At 31.3% G+C, this 25,376-nt stretch overlaps 1 protein-coding gene and 1 long non-coding RNA gene across 3 annotated transcripts; one reads left to right on the top strand and one right to left on the bottom strand.

Moving 5' to 3' along the window:
* Positions 1–124: 124 nt before the first annotated feature.
* Positions 125–24,731, bottom strand: LOC145968314 (uncharacterized). The gene is made up of 35 exons (XM_083093694.1): positions 24,400–24,731; positions 24,193–24,310; positions 23,861–24,006; positions 23,083–23,282; positions 21,884–22,033; positions 21,377–21,815; positions 21,161–21,288; positions 20,807–21,091; positions 20,369–20,493; positions 20,158–20,276; positions 19,938–20,068; positions 19,681–19,814; positions 15,998–16,273; positions 15,668–15,807; positions 15,335–15,582; positions 14,325–14,465; positions 13,852–14,242; positions 13,633–13,766; positions 13,264–13,539; positions 12,842–12,966; positions 12,629–12,747; positions 12,409–12,539; positions 12,146–12,285; positions 11,921–12,058; positions 4,078–4,347; positions 3,745–3,890; positions 3,438–3,658; positions 2,416–2,559; positions 1,931–2,336; positions 1,712–1,839; positions 1,334–1,618; positions 912–1,036; positions 700–818; positions 492–622; positions 125–369 (listed from the first exon to the last, which is right to left on the bottom strand). The coding sequence occupies exons 2-35, from the start codon at positions 24,270–24,272 to the stop codon at positions 229–231; spliced, it is 6,312 nt and encodes a 2,103-aa protein (XP_082949820.1). The 5' UTR covers positions 24,273–24,310; positions 24,400–24,731; the 3' UTR covers positions 125–228.
* LOC145969247 (uncharacterized) lies at positions 18,019–19,223 on the top strand. Of its 2 annotated transcripts, none has more exons than XR_014437992.1 (3): positions 18,019–18,168; positions 18,270–18,488; positions 18,872–19,223. It is a non-coding gene; the product is annotated as an uncharacterized LOC145969247 (long non-coding RNA). The 2 variants fall into 2 exon arrangements; XR_014437991.1 differs by having other exon boundaries at positions 18,019–18,198.
* Positions 24,732–25,376: the final 645 nt, after the last annotated feature.

Raw genomic sequence — 25,376 nt, 5'->3', positions numbered from 1 at the left:
AATCAATTTTGTAAATATCGCAATTGATAAATAAAATTAGATAAAAAATTCGATACAAAATTAGATAAAATTATTGGATAAAATTACAGATTACATATTTATGTAACATTAAACTATGGAATGGTAACTGGAACAAGGTTTACTTTATTAGATATGTATAGCATCATTGATACATATATAGGAATAAAAAAAAATTGACAATTTGGCAAAACTTGAATTTAACAAAAATTATGTTTTAAAAACATCTTCTTCAGCTGCTCTGCGCATAAAATTATCTTTTGTATTCATGTCTAACTTAATATACTCTTCCGATAGAATTACAGCTTTCAAGTGACGGAAAGCAAACTGTAAGCAGAATTCTTCGAGTTCCTAAAATTCACATGATATTCAATGATATATTGAATACACATAAATAAATAAATTGCAATTAATGAATTTTGATCGTATCAATATCAATATTAATAGTAATTAATTCAAACTGTAATATTTACCTTAGCATTGTATTCGATCGCTTTATTGTAGAAAAAAGCTACATTTGACACAGTAATGGTTTCCTTTATTATCTGATTGCAACTTTTTTTAAGATTGGTTTCACAATACATGTCGGCCAATTCCATAAGCTCTGTAACAAAGTGTCGTTTCAATTTTTGACTGTCGCAAGTTTATGATAGTTTGAGTTTACACTCAACTCTAATTTACCTAATGCGTTCTCTAAAGGTATATCGACTGTGGCGGTATATAAATATTTCAAAAAGGCTTTATAAACGATATAAGAAAATTTATCTGACATGTTGTACACTGACGATGAATCCGATGTACTGTCAAAACACAATATGACATTATGTAATAACCAAAGAGAAATCGTAGTAAGAAATTCTAATAAGAGTATCAATTTTTTTCTAAATGCTTACGTTTGATCATTTTCAACCCAATTATGTTGAAACATATTTTTGAAATACTGACAACGAATCTTAAGAATACTTTTGTGAACGTAAATAGGTTGTCCTTCAACTTTTATAGTAAAATCGCTCGTCGACTGAAAAACAAAAATTATTAAACAATTTAATAATATCAGATTAATATAAAATACATAACTTTCATAAAAAATACATAACTTTTTATTTCTAATGTTATATGATTAGAATGAGATAAAAGTCTTAGTCAAAATAATCATGCATAATTAATTTTTTCTATGTAGAAAAAAGTTTTCCATTCTTTTTTACAAAACTCAATAAATTTCGTAATTATAAATATGAAAAAATATGTATTATACATATTTAGTTTTGATATATAATGGGAAAAAGTGCATACAGAAAAATAATATGAAACATACTGGATCATCGAATGCTGCTTCTAGAGATACCAATATATTTAATTCTTCTTCTTCATCATAATTATCATAAATATTCGTACACACAGTCAATGGTTTGTGCATGACTCTGTAGTTATTGTACGCAAATGGTTCGTGAATCCTCGAAAACATCGTGCGAAATGGGGTAGTAGTACATTGATTGAGATAGTCACCCCATACGTAAATAGACCTATCATAGCCTTCGGCAACGCTCAAGTGACCGTAGGCAGCGATGTCCAACACCTTTCCCATCTGAGGCAAGTTCACCTGTTGATCGTATTATCTTTTTATTATTCCGCTTCGCGTTTCACTTATCATAGCGATTATTAAAAAGTTTTTTAATTTTCATTCATGAATTACCATGATCGGACCGGACGGTTTCCGGTTGTTATTTACGCCCACTTGTCCATAACTGTTATCGCCCCAGGCATAGATCTCTCCTTTATTTGTAAGCGCCAACGTATGCGCGAATCCGCAGGCCACCTTAACTGGAACGTTAATTTCGATCATGAAGATGTTCGATTCTGCAACATTCTTAGAGATCAAATATCACATGTATAAACTAAAAGAAAAATTTACCTATTTTATTCGTGATTGCGGTAATTTTGCGTGGGTACACGTAATATGGTGGCGACGGAGTACTATTTAATAATGTTGCGTTATAGACGAATGCTGAATTGCTAGAGTTTAATACATAACGGCTGAACACTGAATTTGTAAAGTTTGATGTATAGTTGACGGGAGAACCACTATCAGAGGTAGTAAAAGAAAGGGAAATATCATCAATTGAAAACTGGCCTCTCTCGTTGTTGCCCCAACCATATAGTTTGTTTTCGTCAGTCATAACTATATTGAATGTTGAACCACAAGCGATACGGACAACATTTTTGTTGTTTAATGCATAGTTTACTTGTCTCGGCACACTGTTAAAAGTTAAGTTTCCGTTACCAATCTGCCCAAAATTATTGTTTCCCCAAGCATACACCTTTAAATTACAAACAGTTGTTTAACTGATAAGAATAATTATCATCGTTATCATTGTAATAGTTTAATCTTTTGCTTACCTTTCCATCGCTGGTGAGAGCAAGAGAATGACCACTGCCACATGCGATGTCCACAATACGTTTTTCGCTTAAACCGGCAACTCGAGTAGGCCTGTATACGAAAGTAGTTCTCTCAACGTCATATTTGAACTCCCAGTAATAAACCTTTCAAATATAATACAGCTGTAGTATATTTTTTATCTCATTTTTTAATTTCATTCTAGATAGAATGTTTCATTTAAGTATCAAAGAACTGTTAGAAAAGACTTGATCCAAGATTAATGATAAAGTTGATATTAAGTGCCTTTCAATTTAATAAATTTATATAAATTCATTGACCGTGATAGATATAAAAGAAATGACATTTTCTCACACTTATAAAATATTATGAACAAGTATGTGTGTGTTGCTTTAATTTTTTCACAAAACTAGATGGAATACATAAAGAAAATAATATGCTGTAATTTCTGTCTTTTTTTTGTTCATCAAAAAAATTTTCAAATTTTCTCATATTTTTTTTTCTTATTAAGAAAATAAAATTTATATCAATTAAAAATTACTACAATTTTTCACATATAGTCTTAATTTTAAAAATATTTGCATGTTGAAATAAATGTTGTGGCCATATATCTGTACTTCTAATCAAAGTAACTTATTTATTTAATATATATCCCTAATTAAATTTTCTACTTATAATTTGATTTCACATACATGTGTGTATGTAGAATAAAAATGTTGCAAATGAAAATTAAAAAATATCATCTTTTAATTTTCATTTCTAATTAACTCTAATAATTTTTACCACAAAATCCTTCAAGTGGTACAACCACGCCCAAGTTACTGTTTTGCATATATTTTTTCTTCTTATAATATCTTAAACATGAAAATAAATTTTCATTTCCACTTGGATCGTAAGAAAATCCACGATTTAGGAAGGCTATAAAACCTCCTAATATTACTCATTCAAGCAAGTTAAAATTTATTTCCAGAAAAATTTAAGTGTGAATAAGACACATTCAAAAAATATAAATTTTTTGATGTACCTCCCCCTCTTCTGTAAGTGCCAGAATGAAATGTAAGTTGTAAGCAAAAGTCTTTATGTTTTTTCCACACAATTCTTCTATCTTTTTTAAGCAGAGACCATGTATGTCACCAGTCTTCGAATAAACATCTTCATTATAACCTTCATTATAAATTTCATCATTATCTAAATCGTACACATTCTTGTCCTTGGTCACAATTATAGCTCTGTTACCCTTGACACCTGTTCAAGATGCCACAGCATAAGGAATAATATCACGTAATGAAAAAGACAATGCAATGAAAAGGAAAAAAGAAGATAAATTTTACCATATACTGCAACTGTGTAAATTTGCGGGATAAATTCCGGTTTTAGCAGACTGAAGATTGGCCAGATTCTAACAATAAGATCCACTGGATATAATTCCTCTGCCAGAGTCCATTGCAAAGTTTTCTTCTCGTTTTTCTGTATCTCTCTGCAAATAGTTGACAACTTTCAATTTAGTTACTTGCTTATTCACTTTGGTTTAAATTAATTACACTTCATCGCACGCTTTTTGTTTTCTCCCATTATCTTGGTGACATCTACGATTATTTCGACATCGCTATTATCTGGCTGTAACTTGTATAAAAAGGAAAAGAAGAAGAAGACGTTACACTTACTCTTTTTCGTTAGTTTTTATTCCTGAATTTCTTTCCTCTGCATCTGCATTTTCTGAGGAAGAGGACAATTTTTTCGTCGATGTCGACATGACGGCGACGTGACTTTGTGGCAGCGTAATATTTAACGTCGACGAAACGGACGGTCGGAAAGTTTTGCTTCTGCTTCTTCGAATTCTTTTCCTCTTAAAGAGATCAAATCGAGACATCATAAGAATAAAAATATTTAAAAATAAATGAAAAACTATTCCTTTGTGAACACACACTTCCAGTTACTTCTTGAGTGTTATCACTTCAGGAAGACGCTATGCAACCAGACGCGAGCTACTCTTCTTTATCTGCAAGAGCGAAGATGCCGTCACTTTAGGAAGACGATGTATGAACACTTATAACAGACGAGTTTTGCTTGCTTCTTAGGAAAGATTAAGAATTTCATTTGTCCAAATGAAAATCTTTATATGGATAACGAAAAAAAACAAACAAATATTATCTAACTTGAGGAACACGTGGGCAGTTACGTATAACGTACTTTATGCTTACTTCGAATTTTATTGGCCCACGTGATTTTGTAAGGATTTTAAACATTTAATTTTCGGTCATTAACTGGTAATTAAAACAATTCAAAGAAAGTGTAATTAAAGGAAGAGTTATCATAGAATGTTTCTATTAATAGAGTATCTCACGTCAAAGGAAGCGTATTCATTTGTGTGCATCTTCTTCGAACAACGGAACGAGAATGAAACGGCAGTACCAGGACTCGATCCCGGGATTTTTCCATAGACTTAAAGAAATAGACTGTGCATTCCTACACAAAAGACAAACATTAGAAAGAGAGAGCGATAGTGGTCGGGTCTCTTTCTCTCTCGCACAATTGAAGAAGAGAAAGAAAAAGAGACTTCTTTTGAATCTTTTGTATAGGGATGCGCAGTCTATTTCTTTAAGTCTCTGGATTTTTCATTCAACAGATGAATACTTTGCTGCCTAAGCTACTCGCTGCCTCCTTCACGCGATTTGTTGCCAAACCGAATGGAAAAAATTATCTCTAAATATTAAATCTGATCTGCTTGCATTTCTTAAAAATTTCGGGCATTTTAAATGCCACAAATAATAATTTTAATTATATAATATATAATAATAGAGATATAATATAGATATAAATAATATTATTATTTCTATATTGTTATAAATTATATAATTAAATATTATTATATATTATATATTATTATATATATACCTATATATATATATATTATTATTATATATTATCTATATTACATATATACAGGGTGTTCGGAAATTTAATCGACAAATTTTCAGAGATTGTCGAGGACACCATAAGAATCATTTTTTGCAAATAAACCTGGGGTCGGAAACGTGTCATTACATCGCTACGGCATACGGAGTGTTCGAAAGAGTCGGGACCTCGAAATATCACAAAAAATAGAAGTTTTACAAAAAATTGTTTCAAACAAAAGTTGTAGGGTGTAAAAGGTCTATTTACTGGCGCCATGTGTTTGACCTTGGATGGCGTCGCCAAGGTCACGACAAGGCCACCTTGAATTTTTGAAATGGAACCCTCCACTTTTTATTGCATATTCTTGTAGCCCTTCTCGAGTCCTTTTCAAAGCACTAATTTTACCAACTTTAAGTAAGCCGTTTCGAAGTTATTGAAGTTATAAAGTTTTTCCTGATAAGTCGACGACTGTAGCTATCGTATTATTATCCGCGAATGAAGGTAGAAGTGGTAAATGATGGTGGATCTACTTTTATAACTGACCGATGCGTATGATATTTTGGACCATTTTTTACTACAGACATTCGAGCAAATATAAACCTTCATTTTTTTGTAGACTTGAGTTTGTACTCCAAACAGTACTGTTGTGCACTGTTGTTAAAGCACATATCCGATTGAAATCATTATCTAGAAAATAAAGTATTTTATTTCTAATTTCTGATATTATTTCTTTCTGACCAAATGCGACATGGAGCGATACTCTTGGAACGAGTATGCTGACATGATTGCTGTTTATGGAGAGGCCCATTATCACGGGCGTGACGAAACTTCTATTTTTTTGTGATATTTCAAGGTCCCGACTTTTCCGAACACTCCGTATGCCGTAGCGATGTAATGACACGTTTCCGACTCCAGGTTCATTTGCAAAAAATGATTCTTATGGTGCCCCCGACAATCTCTGAAAATTTGTCGATTGAATTTCCGAACACCCTGTATATTATATATATAATATAGATATTTTATATATATATATATATATATATATATAAAATATCTATATTATATATAATATATATATATATATATATATATATATATATATATACACATCTTATAAATGTAAATCTTTATGTCTATGATGTTTCTAAAAAAAAAAGGGGTAAATTTCGTATTGGAAAAAAACGAACGACATTAAAAATTTAAAAGAATATATATGAAAAAGGAAATGGCGCGGTTAAATAATCGGTTCGCCAAATATAATTACGCGTTAAGAAACTTCTTCATTATCGATAATATATTTTTCAAGTTCAATTTTAACCATATTATACATATTTAAAAATATATATCAATTTATGTTCAAGTGTGTGATATTTATAAATATATAATACCCTCTAAAAAAGACCTTACAAAGGTAAAAAGAATACGCCAAGTACATAAAGAATATTCTACCTTGTATGCATCTTTAATAAAAATATTCCTTAAAAATAATTTTTTACAGTAATTTTCCCTCAAAAAATCATTTTCCTAAAAAACAAAACCTCAACAAATAATTTTCATAAAAAAATATTAAAAAATAAAATATCAAAACTAAATATGAAATCAATAATTACTATTAGCCAAATACTTAAGAGCAATTTGTAAATTTGATATAATATTTGCCGTGAAATATTAATTTTATACAGTAGAAATATTATACATAAATTCTCCCTAAGAAATTAAAACGCATTTTATATTTATTCAGAGAAAATTGATTTTTAAAATATTTAATGAGAATTAGGATTCTTTTAATTTTTAAAACACATTTTATATAATGTATATAATTTAAAAAGAAGTTTTACGCAAGTTTTAATTCGCACAGCCTTTAAATCGAAGTAAGTTATGAAAACTTGGCGTGCCCGGATTGTTTACATTATAAACAAATATATCTCCAATAAAATGTAAAATATTAGACATTATGTAATTAAATATTTAATCTGCATTTGATTACGATCCGGGCACGCCAAGTTTTCCTAACTTACTTCGATTTAAAGACTGTGATAGATATTTTATATATATATATATATATATATATATATATATATATATATATACATATGTGTGTGTGTGTGTATGTAGAAATTTACATATTTGACTGCGCGACCATAATTATAGTTATATACATAGACATTTATTACATTTGCCTGCGTAGACGAATATAGTTACGCAGAAATATTCCCTATATGTATAATGATAATTATATATATATGTGTATGTGTACACACACACACACACACACACACACACACACACACACACATATATGTATATATATATAGTGTGTGTAGAAATTTACATATTTGACTGTGCAACCATAATTATAGTTACATAGATATTTATTACATTTGCCTGCGTAGACACAAATATAGTTACGCAGAAATATTCCCTACATGTATAATTATATATATATAAATTATATATATATATATATATATATATATATATATTATATATAATTATACATGTAGGAAATATTTCTGCGTAACTATATTTGTGTCTATGCAGACAAATGTAATAAATATCTATGTAACTATAATTATGGTTGCGCAGTCAAATATGTAAATTTCTACACACACACTATATGTGTGTGTGTGTGTGTGTGTGTGTGTGTGTGTGTGTGTGTATACACACATACACATATATATAATTATCATTATACATGTAGGGAATATTTCTGCGTAACTATATTTGTCTACGCAGGCAAATGTAATAAATGTCTATGTATATAACTATAATTATGGTCGCGCAGTCAAATATGTAAATTTTTACACACACACACACACACACACACACACATATATATATATAATTATAAATTACATAATTATATTCCACAAAATGATAAATGTCTGTTCTCTTTATTAAGATTAACACATTACCGTCCGGAGACATAAAAATATGTTTTTTCTTGACTGCTCGTAAAATGCCGGAGACATATAAATAGGGTTTTTTTTTTTTTATATTTGATATTTTAAAAGTTATAACCATTTTTGTAAAGTGATGCAACATAGTCGAAAACCTTAAAATATGCCGGCAAAAGTTTTCGCGCAAACAGCCCGGACCGTAATGTGTTAATATATATGTCAAAATATATTATGTTTAAACAGATTAATGAAAAAAATTTTACAATATTTTTACCTTTTGATGAAAATTACAAAATTGATAATAACCTTTAATATGTCACTTCTCTTCCTTGTTCCGCACTATAGTTTTATTTATTTACTTATTTATTTATTATTATTATTTTTATTTTTATCATTTTTATTTATTTATTATTAATCTGTGTTTAATAACCTGACTGCTTAACGTGTCACTTCTCTTCCTTGTTACACTATTCCGCACTATACTTTAATAAATTTATCTTTCATACGTCCATACACACATACATATACATATCACACGTATGTACGCACATGCACACATATGATTTTGTCTCTTAAAGCATTGTACATATCGAAGCAATAATCGTATACGCAGCGGTGTGAACGCCGCTTGAGGGACAAACTCGCTTTGCGTGTGTGCGTGCGAACTATGTACGTGAGTCTGAACCTGAAAAAGGAAGAGAGAGAACGAAAAATGTCACAATTCTGATATTCAATCATCATTTCTCAGGATTGACTGCACCGATTTTATTTAAACAGGTCGCAATCGAAAGCTTGTACTCATATTATATCATAAAAGTGTCGTTAGATTTTTGATTACGGCTTTAGTTTATTAAATATCTTAACCGAAAGTTTACTTGACGCGAAATTCCGGATAAGGTATTTGGTAGCGCCGCGTCGAGAACAGTGACTCTCAACTCAATGCTCGGACTTGTTTTTTATGTACTTGGCGTCGCGACGCTACCGCGTCGCTTGATAACACTCGGCATTCATTAATTTTGTCTAATATAGGAGAAGAAAAGTAATGCAAATTAAACGTTTAAGGCACGCGATGTAGCATTAATAGTTCATCGAATTGATGTCTTTCTTGTACATCGTCAATACATTATCCAGAATCGAAGCTACTGCCCAGATAGCAAAGTCTGTAGAAAGCATATCATGCCAAGTGTCTGCTATCAACTAATGTTAGCAAAAAGACTACAAATTTGATACTGAAGTTGTTATTACTAATTAAGTTGACAAATTGATGTCAAAAATCGAGCAGAGCCTGCTCACAGAATCTGACGCAGATTGGTGGCAGAAACCAAGCAGAATCTGCTAACATGACTTGATATCAGATTATCGGCCAAAATCAAGCAGAATCTACGTGCGCGCAATTTGACTGCAGATTGACAGCAGAAGTGCAACAGGGTTTGCATGCGTGATCTGATGGCAAATTGGCAACAATCTGCATTTGATTCGATAGTTCCTTCGCTTACCGCTATGTGATGTATTTTCTCGCAATCAAATTTCTGTCAGAAATATATATAAAGTCGCGATTATTAATAAAAGATAAAAAATATAGTAACTATTTCTACCACTTTAATTTCTGATATGTGATACAAGTAGATAAAATTCAGAATATTAAACTGATTGGAATCAATAGGATAAATGAAAAATTATTTATTTACTGCCTATTTGAAGCATAAAGGAAGAATTTAATTCTAAATAAATTATATCTCAAGTTTTATAAATTAAATTTAATTATTTTCACCATTTACTTTATTATTAATTTAATTAAATTGAACTAGTCCTTTACTATTAGATATAACTATGATATAACATATTACATATATGTTGTATTAGAAGAAAATTGTAATTAACCGATAACTCGCCGATAGTCTTATTTAGCATCTGTAATAATTAATTTTATTGTATTTATATTACTTATTTATATGAATGATCAGAAGCTGCAGATTCTGCTCGGGATCTGCTGCTAATCTGCCGTCAGATTACGCGCGCGCAGATCCTGCTCGTTTTCTGCCGACAATTTGACGTCAAGTGATGTTAGCAGATCCTGCTCGGTTTTTGCTGACAATCTACTGTCAGATTCTGTGAGCAGGTTTTGCTAGCAAATCGTGAGCCTATTGCGGACATAACGGATGCCAATCTGCTAGCAACTTTTGTGGAAATCTGTCGCCAATCTGCTGGCAAATTGCGCGCATTTTGCTTACCGGGTGGTGTATGTCTTCGGCCATCGGCTTTTTGACGTCGCATTTGAAAATCGTATGGAGAACGCCCTAGCATGTCACAGAAGAGATATAATCGAGCATCTTCTCCTCTTCCTATCCCTGATCGAAGCTTTTAAGCTCTTGTGATTACTTACACCTAGACAACTTTGCCTGCTCACGCAAGAATTTTTTCTGTTGCCATCTGATTAAAATAATTACCTTAAATCAAAGATATGCGTACTAGATGACGCTGACAAAAATTGAAATGGACTTATAATATTTCTGTAGCATTATAATTACTAGTATTTAATTATAATTACATATTGCATGTATCATATGGGATCTAAATTATATACAATAAAATTATATCTATTCTAGACGATTTTATTGAAATGTTTAATATTTTTCTCTTTTATGATCTCGATGCATTGTATTTGATAATATATTTTTAGTGATTCTTCTCCTTATATATTCACTTTTTGATAAAAGACACTAGTAAGAGGAAAAAAATTTCTTATGAGTAGTATGAAATTTATTATTGAATCAATTTTGTAAATATCTCAATTGATAAATAAAATTAGATAAAAAATTCGATACAAAATTAGATAAAATTATTGGATAAAATTACAGATTACATATTTATGTAACATTAGACTATGGAATGGTAACTGGAACAAGGTTTACTTTATTAGATATGTCCCATACAGCACAGAAGTTTGCATTAACATTGCTGCAAACTTACAACATTGCACATTGCAGTGTAATGCTGCAGAAATATCGCAGAGATATTATTTTGTAATATTACTTTAGCAATATTGCAGCAACATTTTAACATAACAAAAATGTATAACATGTGTTTCTTTACTTGCCGCTACGTGGCGACACCAAACTTAACTAACTCGTACTACTACTCGTACTCGAATTTCCGTCTAAAGTGAATATAAGGTCTACAATGGACTAATACAGTAATTATATTTTTTGTCTTGAGTCAGTTTAATTTCTGATAAATTGACTTGATTTATTTAATATTCTAATAAGGGATCTAGATTATTAAACAAATAATGATTTTGATTGACTTGATTTATTTAATAATCTGGATACCTCGTTGGGATTCAGAATATTAAACAGATTCTTCTTCACTGAATGGATAAATGAGAAATAGTTTATTTATTGCACGTATTAAAATAATCTGGTGTTGAGGGTATGTAAAATAATTGTACGTATATTATTGAGATAAATATTTAATAAGAAACATTTATAGATAAAAAATTAATTATTAATAAATTTATTAATAAAAAACATTAATAGATATTTTTTTAAAGGCGTGAAATTTTTTTAAAGGGAAATGTTGTTTTCCTATCTTTCTTAAACATTTTTTAAATTTTTTCAAAGTTTATTTATTAAATTTAAAACGGTCTGCATTTGTAGCAAAACGCGTTTTAATATTACAAATACATTGCACCGTAACATTACTACAATCTTACATTGCAATATTCCTAAAAGTGGTCATTTTAACGTTGCTGCAATCCCACAGCAATGGTGCACCAACATTTTGCAGTGAATTTGCAATGTTGCAATATTGCGGTGAAAGATTGCTGCAATGTGTATGCAATCTTTGTGTGCTGTAGTGGGGTGGAGCATCATTGATACATATATAGGAATAAAAAAACAATTGACAATTTGGCTCAAAACTTGCATTTAACAAAAATTATGTTTTAAAAGCACCTTCTTCAGCTGCTCTGCGCATAAAATTATCTTTTGTATTCATGTCTAACTTAATATACTCTTCCGATAGTACTACAGCTTTCAAGTGACGGAAAGCAAACTGTAAGCAGAATTCTTCGAGTTCCTAAAATTCACATAATATTCAACGATATATTGAATACACATAAATAAATACATTGCAATTAATAAATTCTAATCGTATCAAAATCAATATTAATAGTAATTAATCCCAAACTGTAATATTTACCTTAGCATTGTATTCGATCGCTTTATTGTAGAAGAAAGCTACATTTGACACAGTAATGGCTTGCTTTATTATCTGATTGCAATTTTTTATAAGATTGGTTTCGCAATACATGTCGACCAATTCCATAAGCTCTGTAACAAAGTGTCGTCTCAATTTCTGATTGTCGCAAGTATTGTTGCAAGTTCATAGTTGTTTGAGCTTACACTCAACTTCAATTTACCTAATGCGTTCTCCAAAGGTATATCGACTGTGGCGGTATATAAATATTTCAAAAAGGCTTTATAAACGATATAAGAAAATTTATCTGACATGTTGTACACTGACGATGAATCCGATGTACTGTCCAAACACAATGTGACATTATGTAATAACCAAAGAGAAATTGTAGTAAGAAATTCTAATAAGAGTACCAATTTTTTCTCTAAATGCTTACGTTTGATGATTTTCAATCCAATCATGTTGAAACATGTTTTTGAAATACTGACAACGAATCTTAAGAATATCTTTGTGAACGTGAATAGGTTGTCCTTCGACTTTTATAGTAAAATCGCTCGTCGACTGAAAAACAAAAATTATTAAATAATTTAATAATATTAGATTAATATAAAATACATAACTTTCATAAAAAATACATAACTTTTTATTTCTAATGTTATATGACTAAAATGAGATAAAAGACTTAGTCAAAATAATCATGAATAATTAATTTTTTCTATGTAGAAAAAAGTTTTCCATTATTTTTTACAAAACTCAATTAATTTCGTAAATATAAATATGAAAAAATATGTATTATACATATTTAGTTTTGCTATATAATGCCAAAAAGTGCATACAGAAAAATAATATGAAACATACTGGATCATCGAATGCTGCTTCTAGAGATTCCGATATATTCAATTCTTCTTCTTCATCATAAATATTCGTACACACAGTCAATGGCTTGTGCATGACTCTGCAGTTATTGTACGCAAATGGATCGTGAATCCTCGAAAACGTCGTGCGAATTGGGATAGCAACACAATGATTGAGATAGTCACCCCATACGTAAATAGACCTATCATATCCTTCGGCAACGCTCAAGTTACCGTAGGCAGCGATGTCCAACACTTTTCCCATCTGAGGTATGTTCACCTGTTGATCGTATTATTTTTTTATTATTCCGCTTCGCGTTTCACTTATCATAGCGATTATTAAAAAGTTTTTTAATTTTCATTCATGAATTACCATAATCGGACCGGAGGCTCTCCGCTTGTTATTTACGCCCACTTGTCCATGACTATTATTGCCCCAGGCATAGATCTCTCCTTTATCTGTAAGCGCCATCGTATGCGCGCATCCGCAGGCCACCTTAACTGGAACTTTAATTTCGATTATGAAGATGTTCGATTCTGCAACATTCTTAGAGATCAAATATCACATGTATAAACTAAAAGAAAAATTTACCTATTTTGTCGGAGATTTCGGTAATTTCGCGTGGGTACACGTAACGTTTTTGCGACTGAACACTATATGATGTTGCGTTATAGTCGAATGCTGAATTTCTAGAGTTTGATTCATATCGGCTGAACATTGAACTTGTAAAGTTTGATGTAGAACCACTATCAGAGGTAATAAGAGAAAGGGAAGTATTATCGGTTGAAATCTGGCCGCACACGTTGTTGCCCCAACCATATAGTTTGTTTTCGTCAGTCATAACTATATTGAATGTTGAACCACAAGCGATACGGACAACATTTTTCTTGTTTAATTCATGGTTTACTTGTCTCGGCACACTGTTAAAAGTTAAGTTTCCGTTACCAATCTGCCCTAAATTATTTTTTCCCCAAGCATACACCTTTAAATTACAAACAGTTGTTTATTAATTTATAAGAATGATTATCATCGTTATCATTGTAATATTTTAATCTTTTACTTACCTTTCCATCGCTGGTGAGAGCAAGAGAATGACTACTGCCACATGCGATGTCCACGATACGTTTTTCGCTTAAACCGGCAACTCGAGTAGGCCTGGATACGAGAGATCTCTCAACGCCCGATTTGAACTCCCAGGAATAAACCTTTCAAATATAATACAGCTGTAGTATATTTTTTATCTCATTTTTTAATTTCATTTTAGATAGAATGTTTCATTTAAGTATCAAAGAACTGTTAGAAAAGACTTGATCCAAGATTAATGATAAAATTAAGTGCCTTTCAATTTAATAAATTTATATAAATTCATTGACCATGATAGATATAAAAGAAATGACATTTTCACACTTGTAAAATATTATGAACATGCATGTGTGTGTATTGCTTTAATTTTTTTACAAAACCAGATGGAATACATAAAGAAAGTAATATGCTGTAATTTCTGTTTTTTTTTTGTTCATCAGAAAAATTTTCAAATTTTTCTCATATTTTTTCTCTTATTAAGAAAATAAAATTTATATCAATTAAAAATTACTACAATTTTTCACATATAGTCTTAATTTTAAAAATATTTGCATGTTGAAATAAATGTTGTGGCCATATATCTGTACTTCTAATCAAAGTAACTTATTTATTTAATATATGTATATCCCTAATTAAATTTTCTACTTATATTTTGATTTAACATACATGTGTGTATGTAGAACAAAAATAAAAATTAAGAAATATCATCTTTTAATTTTCATTTTTAATTAACTCTAATAATTTTTACCACAAAATCCTTCAAGTGGTACAACCATGCCCAAGTTATTGTTTTGCACATATTTTTTCTTCTTATAATAATCTTAAACGTGAATATAAATTTTCATTTTCACTTGGTTCCTAAGAAGAATTCACGATTTAGGAAGGCTATAAAACCTCCTAATATTACTCATTCAAGCAAGTTAAAATTTATTTCCAGAAATATTGAAGTGTGATTAAGACACATTCAAACAATATAAATTTTTTGATGTACCTCCCCATCTTCTGTAAGTGCCAGAATAAGATGCAAGCTGTGAGCAAAAGTTTTTATGTTTTTTCCACACAATTCTTCTATCTTTTTTAAGTCGGGAGCAATATGTATGTCACTAGTCTCCGAATAATCATCTTCATTATAATCTTCATTATAATCTTTATTATAATCTTCATTATAATTTTTATCATATTCTAAATTGTACACATTCTTGTCCTTGGTCGCAATTATAGCTCTGTTACCCCTGTTACCTGTTCAAGATGCCACAGCATAAGAAATAATATCACGTAATGAAAAAGACAATGCAATGATAAGGAAAAAAAAGATAAATCTTACCATATACAACAACTGTGTGAATTTGCGGGATAAGTTCCGGATTTAGCGGACTTAAGATTGGCCAGTTTCTAAGATCCACTGGATATAACTTCCCTGTCAGAGTCCATTGCAAAATTTTCTTCTCATTTTTCTGTATCTCTCTGCAAATAGTTGACAACTTTCAGTTTAGTTACTTGCTTACTCACATTGGTTTAAATTAATTATACTTCATGTTATCGCACGCTTTTTGTTTTCTCCTGTTAACTTGAACATCTACGATTATTTCGATATCGCTATCATCTGGCTGTAACTTGTATAAAAAAGAAAAGAAGAAGAAGACGTCACACTTACCCTTTTTCGTTAGTTTTTGTTCCTGAATTTCTTTCCTCTGCATCTGCATTTTCTGGGGAAGAGGACAATTTTTTCGTCGATGTCGACATGACGGCGACGTGACTTTGTGGCAGCGTAATATTTAACGTCGACGAAACGAACGGTTGAAAAGTTTTCCTTCTGCTTCTTCGAATTCTTTTTCTCTTAGAGAGGTGAAATCGAGACGCCTTCATGATAATAAAAATATTTAAAAATGAATGGAAAACAATTCCTTTAGGAACACACTTGTTCCTGTTACTACCTCAGTTACTTCTTGAGTGTTATCACTTCAGGAAGACGCTATGCAACCAGACGCGAGCTACTCTTCTTTATCTGCAAGAGCGAAGATGCCGTCACTTTAGGAAGACGATGTATGAACACTTATAACAGACGAGTTTTGCTTGCTTCTTGGGAAAGATTAAGAATTTCATTTGTCCAAATGAAAATCTTTATATGGATAACGAAAAAAAACAAACAAATATTATCTAACTTGAGGAACACGTGGGCAGTTACGTATAACGTACTTTATGCTTACTTCGAATTTTATTGGCTCACGTGATTTTGTAAGGATTTTAAACATTTAATTTTCGGTCATTAACTGGTAATTAAAACAATTCAAAAGAAAGTGTAATTAAAGGAAGAGTAATCAGAAGAATATTTCTATTAATAGAGTATCTTACGTCAAAGAAAGCGTATTCATTTGTGTGCATCTTCTTCGAACATCGGAAAGAGAATGAAACGGCGGTACTAGGATTCGATTCCGGGATTTTTCCATAGACCTTAAAGAAATAGACTGCGCATTCCTACACAAAAGCTTAAACATTAGAAAGAGAGAGGGATAGCGGTCGGATTTCTTTCTCTCTCGCACAATTGAAGGAGAGAAAGGGAAAAAGATTTCTTTTGAGTCTTTTGTAGGGATGCGCAGTCTATTTCTTTAAGTCTATAGATTTTTCACCCAACAGATGAATACTTTGTTGCCTAAGCTACTCGCTGCCCCCTTCACGCGATTTGTTGCCAATCCGAATTGAAAAAGTTATCTCTAAACATTAAATCTGATCTGCTTGCATTTCTTAAAAATTTCGGGCATTTTAAATGCCACAAATAATAATTTTAATTATATAATATATAATAATAGAGATATAATATAGATATAAATAATATTATTATTTCTATATTGTTATAAATTATATAATTAAATATTATTATATATTATATATTATTATATTATTATATATATATATATATATATATATATATATATATATATATATACACATCTTATAGATGTAAAGGATAAAGTTCCGAATAGCTGTTACTTCCAATTCGGTTGAAATTTTGCATAAACCTCCTTAACGATATAAGAAAATGTACCAAGGAATTTTTGGCGCATCGACACTGTTCCGCTCCCACCCTCTCCCAAAGTTGAAAAATGTTTTACCCTGTATCTTCGAAAATATCGATTTCAGAGAAAAAAGTTTCAAAGAAAAATTCAAGCTCTTGAAAAGATCTACAAAAAAGGTTATATACATTTTTTTCGTAAGCTCATTATTTTGGCTATTATGTTAGAAAATAGTAATTTTAACCTATAGTGGGCTAGTCTTTCTTTTTTAACAAACCAAAACCAGTATGGTAAATATGCATAAAAGGTCAGACCTCGCCGATTTTATCGTCACTTCAATGTTATAGAGGAGGTTGTCCTGAGTAATTCCCCGCAAAAAATAAGTAGGGAACGGCATTAATTTAGAAGATATAACAAGTTAAAGTTTGACAATTTTAACGCTTCTTTTAGGCATTATAGATTATTATTAACAACATTATATATGTGTATGAGGTTTGTTTACATCCTACTGATCTATTTAACATTTTCTATAGTACATGCGCAGATGCAGTGGGTTTCGCCTCCCTCCCCCAAACCCATGTCTGAGATATGGAATACACACACACACACACGCGCGGGCGGTACAAGGGACCTGGCTTTGCCACAATAGACACATGCTGTAAGTTGTAAAGCAAAGTCCACCTTACCTACCGGCGGGGTGGTGCAGAAGGGGGGCCGAAGGCCCCCTTGCACCTCCCCCGCGCGCGCGCGCGCGTGTGTGTGTGTGTGTGTGTAATTATTGGTCAAAATACATAGGAATGACAAAAAATAAGCTGTTAGTGAACTGTGAAAAATAAATGAAAGCGTTTGTTGACAACACATTTGTGACCGTACAACTATAGATATATCTTTTAATGTATATAACCTTTCTTGTAGATCCTTTCAAGAGCTTCAACTTCTATTCGAAACTTTTTTCTCTAAAATCGATATTTTCGGAGATACAGAGTAAAATATTTTTTACCTTTGAGGGGAGGTGGGGATGGAACGGAGCCGATGCGTCAAAAATCCCTTGGATTTTCTTATATAGTTGAGAAGAAGGTCTTTGCAAAATTTCAACCCAATCGGAAGTAACAGCTATTCGGAACTATAGCCGATGTAAATCTTTATCCCTATGATGTTTCTAAAAAGAAAAAAGTAAATTTCGTATTGGAAAAAAACGAACGATATTAAAAAGTTAAAATAATATATATGAAAAACGAAATGGCGCGGTTGAATAATCGGCTCGCAAAATATAATTACGCGTTAAGAAACTTCTTCATTATCGATAATATATTTTTCAAGTTCAATTTTAACCATATTATACATATTTAAAAATATATATCAATTTATGTTCAAGTGTGTGATATTTATAAATATATAATTGACACTCGGCATTTATTAATTTCTTCTAATATAGGAGAAGAAAAGTAATGCAAATTAAACGTTTAAGGCACGCGATGTAGCATTAATAGTTCATCGAATTGATGTTTTTCTTGTAGATCCTCAATACGTTATCCAGAATCGAAGCTACTGGTGTATGTCTTCAGCCATCGGCTTTTTGACGTTGCATTTGAAGATCGCGTGGAGAACGCCCTGGCGTGTCAGGGAAGAGATATAATCGAGCACCTTCTCCTCTTCCTACGATCGAAACTTTTAAGCTCTTGTAATTACTTACACCTAAACAACTTTGCCTGCTCATGCAAGAATTTTCTCTGACGCCATCTGATTAAATTAATTACCTTAAATCAAAGATGCGAACTAGATGACGCTGACAAAAATTGAAATGGACTTATCATATTTCTGTAGCATTATAATTACTAGTGCTTAATTATAATTACATATTGAATGTATCATATAAGATCTATATTATATACAATAATAAAATTATATCTATTCTAGATGAGTTTATTATTGAAAACGTTTAATATTATTTTTCTCTGTCTTTTATGATCTCGATGTATTGTATTTGATAATATATTTTTAGTGATTCTTCTCCTTATATATTCACTTTTTGATAAAAAACACTAGTGAGAAGAAAAAAATTTCTTATGAGTAGTATGAAATTTATTATTAAATCAAATTTGTAAATATCTCAATTGATAAATAAAATTAGATAAGAAATTCGATACAAAATTAGATAAAATTATTGGATAAAATTACAGATTACATATTTATGTAACATTGGACTATGGAATGATAACTGGAACAAAGTTTACTTTATTAGATATGTGTAGCATCATTGATACATATATAGGAATAAAGAAACAATTGACAATTTGGCTCAAAACTTGCATTTAAAAATTATGTTTTAAAAACATCTTCTTCAGCTGCTCTGCGTGTAAAATTAATTATAGTATTTTTGTCTAACTTAATATACTCTTCCGATAGTACTACAGCTTTCAAGTGACGGAAAGCAAACTGTAAGCAGAATTCCTCGAGTTCCTAAAATTCACATGATATTCAATGATATATTGAATACACATAAATAAATACATTGCAATTAATAAATTCTAATCGTATCAATATTAATATTAATAGTGATTAATCCCAAACTGTAATATTTACCTTAGCATTGTATTCGATCGCTTTATTGTAGAAGAAAGCTACATTTGACACAGTAATGGCTTGCTTTATTAGCTGAGTGCAATTTTTTTTAAGATTGGTTTCACAATACATGTTGGCCAATTCCATAAGCTCTGTAACAAAGTGTCGTCTCAATTTCTGATTGTCGCAAGTATTGTTGCAAGTTTATGGTAGTTTGAGCTTACACTCAACTCCAATTTACCTAATGCGTTCTCCAAAGGTATATCGACTGTGGCGGTATATAAATATTTCAAAAAGGCTTTATAAACGATATAAGAAAATTTATCTGACATGTTGTACACTGACGATGAATCCGATGTACTGTCAAAACACAATGTCACATTATGTAATAACCAAAGAGAAATTGTAGTAAAAAATTCTAATAAGAGAATCAGTTTTTTTTCTAAGTTTACCTTTGAATATTTTCAGCCCAATCATGTTGAAACATGTTCTTAAAATACTGACAACGAATCTTAAGAATAACTTTGTGAACGTGAATAGGTTGTCCTTCGACTTTTATAGTAAAATCGCTCGTCGACTGAAAAACAAAAATTATTAAATAATTTAATAATATTAGATTAATATAAAAATACATAACTTTCATAAAAAATACATAACTTTTTATTTCTAATGTTATATGACTAGAATGAGGTAAAAGACTTAATCAAAATAATCACGAACAATTTATTTTTTCTATGTAGAAAAAAGAGAAGAAAAAAGTTTTCCATTCCTTTTTACACACAAACTCAATAAATTTCTTAATTAGAAATATGAAACAATATGTATTATACATATTTAGTTTTGCTATATAATGCGAACAAGTGCATACAGAAAAATAATATGAAACATACTGGATCATCAAATGCTGCTTCTAGAGATTCCAATATATTCAATTCTTCTTCTTCATCATAAATATCATAAATATTCATACACAAAGTCAATGGCTTGTGCATGACTTTGCAGCTATTGTACGCAAATGGGTCGTGAATCCTTGAGAGTGTCGTGCGAAATGGGGTAGTAATACGTTGACCAAAACAGTCACCCCATACATAGATAGTTCTATCATATTCAACGGCAACGCTCAAGTTACCGTAGGCAGCGATATCCAACATCTTTCCCATCTGGGGCATCTTTACCTATCGATCATATCATTTTTATTATTATGTTTCTCGTTTTTCAATTTTCACCAATATTGTATGAGATACCATGATCGGATAGGAAGGTTTCATTTGATTTCTAACGCCCAACTGTCCATGACTGTTATCGCCCCAGGCATAAATCTCTCCTTTTCTTGAGAGCGCCAATGTATGCCGGTATCCACAGGCCAGTTTAACTAAAATGTCAGTCTCTATTAGGTTATTCGATACTGCAACATTCTTAGACAACAAATCTCAGATATGAACTAAAAAAAAAAGATTTACCTATTTCATCCGAGATTGTGGTAATTTCGCGTGGGTACTCGACATATTTTTGCGATGGAACATTATTTGATGTTGGATCGAAGGAAAATGAATTAAAAGATCTTGGCGCAGACATGAAAGTATTGCTCAATTGCCCGTTTTGCAAAGAATGTATACGGTTATACCGAACATTTAACGTCTGTTGGACGGTAGAACTGCTAGCAATGGTGGTGGTAAGAGAAACGGAAGTATTATCGATTGAAATCTGGCCGTTCTCGTTGTTGCCCCAACCATATAGTTTGTTTTCGTCAGTCATAACTACGTTGAATGTTGAACCGCAAGCGATACAGACAACATTTTTCTTGTTCAATTCAATTTTTACTGATCTCGGCACACTGTTAAGAGTAGCTGAGTTTTCGATACCAATTTGCCCATAATTATTTTCTCCCCAAGCATATACCTAAATTACAATTGTTAAGTAAGAATGATTATTATCATTATCAATGTAATAGTTCAATTTTATCGTACCTCTCCATCGCTGGTGAGAACGAGTGAATGATTATCGCCGCATGCAATGTCCACGATACATTTCTTATTAAAATCAGGGACTCGAATAGGTGTGGACGCGACAGGCGATTTCTCATTCGATACAGGTTTCTTGAACTCCCAGAAATAAACCTTTCAAAAATAATAGCAGCTGTAAATTGTTAATTACAAATTACATATTTTTTCTTCAAAACAATTATGTGTTTTCTATATACCAATTGATTCCTCTCATTATTTTGTACATAAAAGTATTAAGGTAAGATAATCGAAAAATGAATATTTTATTAGATATTTTATGATTTATATAAAAATTAAGAAATTATTTCAAGCCTCATAACTCGAAAAGTACTCGATGAAAAAATACTTTATTATAGTGTTTTGAAAAGCTCTCGAGGTAAACTACAAGAGCTTTCTTTTGGCAACAGATAGGCCTGACACCCTGTATACATGTTCTATTATAGGCAATTTTTACAAAACGAGATGGAATGTATAAAGAAATGAAAATGGTATACAGCAATCTCTGCTTTTCTTTGTATGTTTATCAGAGATATTTTTAAAATTTTTCTCATACTTTTTTCTTATAGAGGAAATAAAAATTATATCCTTACAATATTTTATGACCTATAGTCTTAATTTTAAAAATATTTGCATGCTGAAATTATGGTCAAATGTCTGTACTTCTAATCAAAATAATTTATTTTATTTAATATATTTTTTATTTATTATATATTTAATTAATTTATTAATTTATTTAATATATATTCTTAATTGATTTTTCTAATTATATATTATTATGATTTCACACACATGTATGTATATAGAATAAAAGTATTGCAATCAATTAAAAATAAGAAATTTAAAAATAAGAAAGCGAAAATGAGAATATGAGAAAAATTGGCATCTTTCAATTTTCTCACATTACTAAATGACTAATAATTTTTACTACAAAATCCCTCAAGTAATACAACCATACATAAGTCATTCTTGTTCATATTTTTTCTTCTTATAATATCTTCAGCACAAATATAAAATTTCATTTCCATTTTCCTAAAAAAGGTTCAGGATTTAGGGAGGCTGCAAAACCTCCTAATATCTTATCTTTCAAGCAAATTAAAATTTAGTTTCAGAAACTCAGATGTGCCATCAAGGCACATTCGAAAAATATAAATTCTTTGATGTACCTCTCCCTCTTTAGTAAGTGCCAAAATGAAATACAAGCTATGAGCAAAGATCTTTATGTTTTTTCCACACAATTCTTCTATCTTTTTTGGGCAGAGAGCAGTTTGTATGTCACCAGTCTTCGAATGATCGTCTTCAGTACAACCTAAATTGTAGACATTCTTGTCTTTCGTCACAATTATAGCCCTATTACCTAAGGAACCTGTTTAAAAAATATGTCACGGTGTAAGTAACAATAGTTGCTTTCCCCTTATATCCAAACTCAGATAATTCTCACTTGTGATGTCATAACTCAATTGAATGCACATTCCTTTTGATGCTGACAAGTAAGATTCAACTGAGTTGTTACCTATAATCTAAACAAGCTCGAGACCATATGCTTTAATGAGTCTGATAGATTAACATTAAAAGTAAAGTTATGAACCTGTATTACTTCCCATCAAACACCAAACATTTATATAACTGTTAGTTATAATTTCCCACTCAACAATATAACTGTTAAATGTTATATAACAGTTGCATAACATGTAACAGTTATATTGTTGAGTGGGAAATTACAACTAACAATTATATAAATGTTACTTGATGTTTGCTGGGTTTTTATTACCTTTTATTATCTTTTATTCACTGAATAATGACGTCACTATCTGAGTACAAAATACATAACTGACGTAGTATCACTTGAATGTAAATGGAAGGCAACTAATAATAATTATTACTACTAATAATAATTAATGAAAAAGACAATATGATGAAAAGAAAAAAAGAGATAAATCTTACCATATACCATAACTGTGTGAATTTGCGGGATAAATTCCGGTTTTAGCAGATTGAAGATCGGCCAACTTCTAAGGTTCTGGACTTCTGGACGTTTCTTCATCGCTCGAACGTACTGCAAAGTTTCCTTCTCGTTTTTCTGTATCTCTCTACAAATAGTTGACGACTTTCAGTTTTTTACTCATTCCCTTTGATTTGAATTAATTATACTTCATGCCATCGCACGCTTTTTGTTTTTTCCTATTATCTTGTCGACATCTGCAATTATTTCGACATCGCTATCGCCCAGCAGTAACTTGTGAAACGGAAGAAAAAAACAAAGCTATCAAACTTACTCTTTTTCGTTAGTTGTTGTTTCTGAATTTCTCTTCTCTACATCTTCCGGGGAACAGAACTTTTTCGATGAAATCGACATGATAGTATTTTTGTTTTCATCTAATATCTTGCCGGCATCTGCAATTATTTCAACATCGCTATCGCCCAGCAGCAATTTGTATAAATTTGTATAAAAAGGAAGAGAAAAATAAAACTGTCAAACTTACTTTTTTTCGTTAGTTTTTGTTTCTGAATTTCTCTTCTCTATATCTTCCGGGGAACAGAACTTTTTCGATGACGTCGGTGATCCGTCGAGGAAACGTGACTTTGTCCCGGCGTAATTTTTGTGGAAACGCACTCATATGATGGGAGTGCGCGATTGACCACTGCCAATTTTATATTAGATGCCTTCCGTTTCACGCATAAAACGCATAAGCTGCAGAGAAAACTATTCCGTTTCATTTAATGCGCGCATTGATAGCGCATAGAATTTCCTAGAATCCTCCCACTTCCAGCATATCAACAACGCATCAGCTACTACAGGCAGCTACAGGTTGGACCCGAAAAAGTTAATGCGAGCATGCGCAGAGAGTTAACAACCACGTGTATACATACATATATGATACATGTGTGTGTCATTTATTTCGTTAGCAGCCATAGGCTGAGTTTCCACTGAGCGCGTCACGCGTCGCGTCATCCAGCGCGAGCCAATCAAAACATCCCATTGTAATAACACGGAAAACATGTTATTACAATGGGATGTTTTGATTGGCTCACGCTGGTTGACGCGACGCGTGACGCGCTCAGTGGAAACTCAGACATACAGTTTCACATTAAACGCATCAAAAGTCATTCCGTTTTCAAGACTATATTTGCGCATTAATAAAAACGGAACAATATTAATGCACGCATCACACTGATTGCGAACTATGCGCTCAATACGTGAAACGGAAGGCACTCATTGGGTGCATCCAGAAGCACAACCGCTCACTGAGCGGCTAAGTAGCACTAAAATGTGATTGGTGAATTCAAAGATAGAAACCAATCACATTCAATTGCTACTTAACCGCTCACTGATCGACTAATGCCCGATTTCACCAACCGCGTTTAACTTTAATCTTAGTTTAACTCACTCTTTATCTCCTTTTAATTCTTCCTTTAGAAAGAGACAAAGGTCCATATTCTGAATCCTCTTTTATCGATA

The sequence above is a fragment of the Camponotus vicinus genome, unplaced genomic scaffold, assembly GCF_025532165.1.
Source record: "Camponotus vicinus isolate PSW18456_S1 unplaced genomic scaffold, iyCamVici1.0 SCAF_3, whole genome shotgun sequence".
Classification (NCBI taxonomy): domain Eukaryota; kingdom Metazoa; phylum Arthropoda; class Insecta; order Hymenoptera; family Formicidae; genus Camponotus; species Camponotus vicinus.
This window is presented reverse-complemented; position numbering and strand designations above follow the sequence as displayed.

Excerpts from the sequence above, each read along its gene's own strand:
- LOC145968314 (XM_083093694.1), bottom strand. The coding sequence starts at position 24,272 with ATGTCGATTTCATCGAAAAAGTTCTGTTCCCCGGAAGATGTAGAGAAG. Across the intron at positions 14,466-15,334 it reads CACTTACAGAAGATGGGGAG|GTTTATTCCTGGGAGTTCAA; the intron begins GTACATCAAAAA and ends TATATTTGAAAG. Across the intron at positions 3,659-3,744 it reads TTACACAGTTGCAGTATATG|GTGTCAAGGGTAACAGAGCT; the intron begins GTAAAATTTATC and ends CATCTTGAACAG.